Source organism: Chiroxiphia lanceolata, chromosome Z (assembly GCF_009829145.1).
Source record: "Chiroxiphia lanceolata isolate bChiLan1 chromosome Z, bChiLan1.pri, whole genome shotgun sequence".
NCBI classification, from domain to species: Eukaryota; Metazoa; Chordata; class Aves; order Passeriformes; family Pipridae; genus Chiroxiphia; species Chiroxiphia lanceolata.
Window position 1 is genome coordinate 68,355,600 of NC_045671.1, and position 6,975 is coordinate 68,362,574.

General features: G+C 49.7%; 1 protein-coding gene across 1 annotated transcript; it reads left to right on the forward strand.

Moving 5' to 3' along the window:
* The first annotated feature begins 526 nt into the window (after nucleotides 1-526).
* Nucleotides 527-6,320, forward strand: TMEM271 (transmembrane protein 271). The gene has a single exon (XM_032676397.1). It carries the CDS (start codon nucleotides 953-955, stop codon nucleotides 2,042-2,044), a length of 1,092 nt encoding a protein of 363 aa, XP_032532288.1. The 5' UTR covers nucleotides 527-952; the 3' UTR covers nucleotides 2,045-6,320.
* The last annotated feature ends 655 nt before the right edge of the window (nucleotides 6,321-6,975 follow it).

Genomic DNA, 6,975 nt, shown 5'->3' on the forward strand with positions numbered 1-6,975 from the left:
CACCCTCTGCCAGGGCAACTGGCGGCACCACCCTTGAACCGGCTTCCACCCCCGGCGCTGCGGGAGCGCCCGGACGGGGCGCCCCGAGCCGGCCGCCCCGGGCTGTCGTCCCCCGAGCCCCGCCGCCCACGGAGTGGGCCCGGCGGGGCGCGATCCCACGGGATTCACCGGCGGTGCACTGAACAAAGAAGGGTGCTGGGGACCACCGCCTCCGCGGGCACGGAGGACCCGCGCCGGGCAGCGCGGCGCGGGGCGCTCGGTCCACTCGCTGCATCAGAGCCGCCGACACACCGCAACGCAGTCGCAGCGATGCACGGCGGCTCGCCGGCCTCCTGGCGAGCGCAAGCGCTAAGAAATAAATAAATAAAATAAAGAGGGGGAGAGAAGACAGGAACAAGTGGCAGCCCTCGGCAACGGAAGCCGCGGGGGGGGGTTCAAACCACCGCCACCCCCTGCCCCAGCTGCGCGTCCCTCGCCGTGCCCACCGGTGGGGAGCCGGCCGGAGGGCGGTGTGCGGCCCCCCCGCACCACGCGGGTGGGAGGGCGGGCTGGCCAGCCCCGCCGCCCCCGAGCCTCGCCGGGGGTCGCGCTCTGCCCCCGCCACCCGCAGCGGGCCGGCGGGCCGCCCCCTCCGTCCCCCCGCCCGCCGCGGCTCCCATCCATAATTAATCGCCTCCCCGCAGCCGCCGCGATAAGAGAGGGCGGGCGGGGACGAGGAGGCGGCGGCGGCCGGGAGGCGGTGGGGGGAGCGTTGCGCGCTCGCCGCGCCCGGCTCACTGCGGCCGGCAGCTGCCTGCCGTGCGGAGCGGAGCGCAGCGCAGCCGCCCCGTCGGGGAGCGCCGCGCTCGCATGGCCGCGCCGCGCCGCGCCGCCGCCGCCGCGGGGCCGGGGGGGGCCGCGGGAGGAGGATGAGGCGGGCGGCGGGGCGGCGGCGGCGGCGGCGGCGCGGAGGATGAAGTGGAGCGTGCGGGGAGCCTGCGCCGCGCTCTCCAGCTGCCTCCTGCTCGCCTGCGCCCTCAGCGCCGCCGCCGTGGGCCTCAAGTGCTTCTCGCTGGGCTCTGAGCTCAAGGGCGAGCCCTTCCGCCTGGGCACCGCCGCCGGCGCCTTCTACTCGGGGCTGCTGCTGGCCGCCGGCCTCTCGCTGCTCGCCGCTGCGCTGCTCTGCTGTCGCCCGCCCGACGAGGCGCCCCCGGCGCCGGCTCCGGCCCCAGCACCGGCCCCGGCCTCAGCCTTGGCGTTGGCTCCGGCCGGAGACCCGGACCCGGCGAGCGGCAGCCCTTGCGGGGCGGAGGCGGCGGCCGCGCCGTCGGGGCCGGTGGAGAAGGCGTCGCCCGGCGGGCGGCAGAACTTCCTGCTTCTGGGGGTGCTGGTGTTCATGCTGGGCGTGCTGAGCGCCTTCGCCGGCGCCGTCATCGACGGCGACACCGTGTCGCTGGTGGAGAGGAAGTACTCGCACTATTGCCTGCTGCAGCCCGGCGGCGCGGCCCGCCCGCGGAGCGGCCCCACGGCCCCCGACGGCTCCGCCGCGGCGCTCCGCTGCCAAAAGCTGCGGGACTACCAGCAAGGCTTGGTGCTCTCCACCGTCTTCAACGCGCTGGAGTGCCTCCTGGGCCTGCTCAACCTGCTCCTCGTCAAGAACTACAAGGCCGCGCAGCAGCGCGGACGGAGGCGGCGGCGGCGGCGAGCGGCCCCGGCGGCGGCGGCGTCGGGCGGGCGTCGAAGGCGGCGACGGGGCGGTGGCGGCGGGCGGCGGGCGCCGCGCCACAGCCAGGGCTCCCTCTTTTCCGGCGGCGAGCCCGAGCTCAGCCCCGGGGATTGCCCCTTCCAGGCCGTCTCCTACATCAACGTGGGCGTCTTCCACGTCTTCGACGAGGCCGGCGTGGAGGTGCACTGCGGCGGGCATCCCTCCGTCGAGCTGCCTGGCTACTCGCCCATGGACCCCGAGCTCAACGCCTCCTACCCCTACTGCTACCCGGTGCCCAGCGAGCAGCCCCCTGCCTACGAGGAGATCTACCCCGGGGAGCCCTGCGCTCACGGCACCTAGCGCGGACCGCCGGCGGGACGTCCGGCTCCCCGCCCGGCCCCTGGATCTCCGTGACAGCCGGGAGCGGGACCTGCACCGGGACTGGGAGCGGGCCCGCCAGCACCTCGCAGCCGCGGGGCTCGGGGACGATTCTCGCATCACCGACGGGATGGCCCCTCTGCCGCGGCCGCAGCTTGCCACGGGCGGGGTGCCGCCGTGCCTCTGGCTCTGCGGAAGCTTCTCCTCCCTTCTTCCCTGCTTTCCCTTTCCTCCCCCTCTTCCTTCACCCACACCGACCCTTCGTCCGCCGGCGGCTGAATTTTCCGAAGGCTGCGCAAGAAACGCCTAAGGGTTGGTTCCTCCCGTCGCCTCTCCTCTGTAGCCAAGTTTAGTTCCCTTCAAGTGATTCATCAGTCTCCAGCTTTAGAAGTCCAGAGTTACCCATTTATGATAACCAGCCAGTGTAAGGAAAAGGTGTCATGAAGCTTCTTTACCTCTCAAAAGAGCTAAATTTCTAAACAACGCAGAGACATTTGTGTCACGTTTACTAGAGGTGTATTGGGGATCTTTAACGTTTACACTACTCCTTGGGAGAATTGAGTTCTGTTTAAGATTTAGTGAGTTAAAACATTCGTTGGTCTTGTAAGATGCACATTGAGAAAAACCTGCACTTTGAAAAAGAAACAGGAAAAAAAAAATCAACGTTTTTGTACACTGACGTGCCTGCTTTTGTTGATAACTTCTTACTGTAAAAGCTTTCAGAAGTCTATAGTGAAAATGTTTGGTAAATTCACTGCAGTTTAAAATTGATGATTAGTTCCTTTACTAAAATAACTGAGATGTTGCTAGGATATGGCAGTTAAAAAGGAAGTCCAAATGTCATACACATTCCTTTTTGTAAACAGGTTCTGTGTTTTTAATGCAAGGCAGGATTTCTTTTTGTTTTGCACAGGTGAAGGGTATAATTCTATTTTGTACAACTACATGGTTTACCTTGTAAAGAGTTCCATTTTATCTGTTACAATTCATCAATCTGGTAAGCTTGAATAGTACAAGTTTTATTCGAAAAATATATATATTGTAAACAGCCTTAACTGGTGCAGTAGTCACAGTTTTAAAGGAGAGGTAAAAAAAAAAAACCATCCTGGAAGACATCTTCCACATGTGTTTTCAAAACGGTATTTATACTCTTATTTTAAAGTAAGGATTTTTTTGTTTGTTTTGTTTTGTTTATTTAAAGAAAGGCCACTATGATTTCTGAAAAGGGGGAGGGGAGAAGTAATGGGATTGTGTTCTGTTAACTCTTCATGAACTTAGAAGTATTAAAAAGGTTTTCTGCAAAGAGAAAAAGTGGTAAATCCTCCTTTTGGATTTTGCTGTGGAACGCCACTACCAGTTAGTGTAAAAAAAGTATGAATTAAAGAGAAGCAGGTATGGCATATTTTATTACATCATTTGAGAACAGGCAAAGGCTTGATTTCAATGTCGCACAAAGAACCAAAAAGCAACTCTCCTGGTTGCATTTGGTTCAGTACCTCCTCCTCCCGTTACAGCATACTGAAATGAGGTATTACAAAATAACCTTTTTGTTAATCCTGTGTTTGGAGCCTGCTGCATAATGCCAGTGTATCAGCTACCCATAGGCAGAGGGGGGAAAGAGAGAGGAGAGTGAGTTAAGGGTATGCAAAGTTACAGTCTATTTCTGTGGTTGATGGAAAATTATTTTGAACTTTTTAGCTGCAGAGAGGCTGACGTAATTTGCAGCCTTAGAACTGGAGAGAGAAGATTTTAGCTTAAAATATTCAAATATCTCTGCACTGTTTTGTTTTCTAAAATGTTTTGGCTTGCACACTTTGTATAATCTAAAATGCAGAATGCCTGAGAAGTCTCAAAGTTGCAAACTGATGTCTGTGAAGCTCACAATTAAAGCTCTGATCTAGAGAAGAGACTAAATAGCAGCAGTTGCCAATTTGCCAAGTAGTTCTAAATAGAAATTTAAAATAGAGCTCCTTTTGACCAGCAGATTTCCTAGTGTGGAATGCCAGTCTAAAACATATGCCCTAGCTAATTCCCATTTTAGTACTGAAGACTGGTTTTATGCTGCCTCTCTGCAGATGCACCTCCTTAACCCATTACGGGAAAGTGACTGGAAGTCCCATAATCTTTTCCTAAAATACTGATTTAGGCACAAGACCGATTCCATAATGTATTGCTCATACAGATGAGATTTTGCAAAATGAGTAACTAAAGCAAGGAGGCTAAATCCTTATGTAGGTATCCAACTGGATGAGTTTATGAGACAGCATAGTACCCGATAGTGAATTAAATGGGAACTTCTAGACTGCAGGGTGATTGTGAAAAGCAGACCAGCTAGGTGCCTAAATACAGATGCAGACATGTAATAGTAGTTGTTCGTTTTTTAAAAATTGGCTATATACATCGTAGTTCATGGAAGTTGTATCCTAGTTTTACTTAAGGAATTGATTTTTGACATAAAAAGACAGCATTTTACTTAAGATGACTATTTTAGGAATTATGAACTAGACAATTCTGAAACTCCAGATGTTCCAAAGATCAGTGCTCAGGGAAATAAATGGAAAGTCGAGAAAGCTACCTATTATGCTCAATTGTTTAAATGTAAACAATTTTAGACTATGAATTTTTAAGATTGTTAAATTCATAATTTTTTTTTCTGTGTATGTGTGTGTACATGCCTGTGTGTGTTTGTGTTTTATTTAAGTCTTTCCAGAATGCCATTGAATTAGAATATTTATTTGTTGCTCAGTTTTAGTTCCCAAATTTCTACTTTTCTTCATTTGGGCTTTTATCCCCTGTAATAGCTTAATTTAGTGATGGACAGATTGCCAGAATAATGTCCAAGTTGGACTCCCACAGAAACCGGTAGGCATCATTTCATTGACTTCAGTGGATCTGGGCACAAATGATATGTAACACCTACTCTAAGTAATCTTCAAAGTAATCTTGATCTTCTGGCATGACAGGATGCAGCAGTGGCATATTATTTCTCAGTTATTTGTGGTTTGTATGGACAGCAGTATTAAGGGAGGTCACCTATGGCATTATACACATTTTTTTAAAAGCAGGAAAAAAAATTGGCAGGCAAATTGACCAAACAAGCCATGTTTTCTTAAAGATGGTATATCAGTGTTTCAGGTACCTGGTGACTAACTTTTCTGATAAAACACCACACGAATTTATTTCTCAGTGAGAAGAAACTTCTAAATACAGGATACAAGATGAAGCTTCACAAGCATGATTGCAGTATTGTGAAGCTGTTTTTAGTAAATCTGAATCATCATTATATCTTCTGAGCAATAATGTTAGAGTGTATAAACTATACTGTGCTGAAATTGAAAATAGGCTGGTGTGGGAAGCATTGAAGCTTAGGTTAATTACCTGACAGGATACCATCCCTTTTTTTTCCTTTCTCTGTCACATGATTGTAAGGGGACTGCAAACCTGATCGATTCATGTCACTGGAGGGTGTTAACTGCAAGGCTTTTGCCTTAACTAGCAAGGCCAGGGAGAGCAGAAGAGAAACATCATGTATGTGTTGTCAAGTCTCCATTTTGCCTAGCTGAAGTACTGACGAGACTGCTTTTTGCCCCTTGGCTTGCTGTTTTAATTTGCTTACAGCTTTATTCACATCTGTTCAAAGGGAGGGAAGAATAGATGCTGTTTTGGTCACAGTGGAGTACTGATTTAGTAGCAGACTGCTCTCAGCTTTCCTGTCCCTTCTGCAGGTAACAGCGGCTAGTCAAGGGATGAAACGGTGGAAAATCGAGTCTGCTGTCTTTGATGAGACAGGATTTTCCTTCATGTGGAAAAAAATATATTCCCACCAGCCTATTAGCAATTCACATGAATTATTTTCACACTCCAACATCCTTGCTTAAGTCTGTTACTTATACTTTGCATTGTAATTGACAGACAGAATATACATAAATCTAAAAACAGCTAAAAATTATGTCAGAGGGAAATTGTATTCAAGTAGTACAGATTTTACTCGAAAGTTTGATTTCACTGTAGGACTTCTTTGGTTCACCAAAAAGCACTATGGTGGCTGGTACAACTTAGATATATTTCAGACATACTGTTTAATAATCAGAAAAGGTTTCTGAATGTTCACATGAGAACGGCAATCTGTTTCTGCTTTTGGATATAGTACCTATGAAAACCTTTTCTTCATTTTGCCATTTAATCCCAGATTGATCCTCAAGAAATTGTCAGTAATTGATCTTGTAACTTTAGGATCAATAAAATAAGTTTTAAAGCACAGCATATCCTATAAGAAAAGCCTAATGCTCTTCATTTCATATTCTTTATTGTCTTAGATGGATGTCTAGCACTACAACTGAAACAGTACACTAGTATTTGATTACCATTTTCATTACAAAAGCTTGTTTTTCAGGGACTTACAACTGATACAAGTGGAACCATGACATAAAATTCCAGATTTTACCATGAAGTTGAGTCTGTTTCTGTAAGTCAGGTATTTCTCAGTTACAAGATGTTAAAATATTTTAGATAAATTCTGCTGGTAAAAATCTGTTCATTTCATATGATGGCACTCTTTAAGTGTGCCAAAGGCCCATATTTCCAATTAAAATGCATAAGGGTAAGATTTGAATTCCTCATGATCACTGTCCAATTATCTCTCAGTAATTAATGCGACTGGTGCTTAGTACATGTTCCAGAATCAGCAACAGGTAACAGTTTAACAGGTAATAGATGGTCTCCAGGAAGTCCACAGACTAATGGAATGCTGGGCAAAAAAGCTTCAAATACCTGTTGCAACAATTCAGCATACAGTGTTTCCTGCCCAGAAGGAGGCACTGCCCAAACAAAGCAACTAGAAGAAATCTGAGAGTTTAAGTTGGGTGCATGGAGTTTGTATGCTCTAATTCTTAAAATATCAATTCTGAAACTCT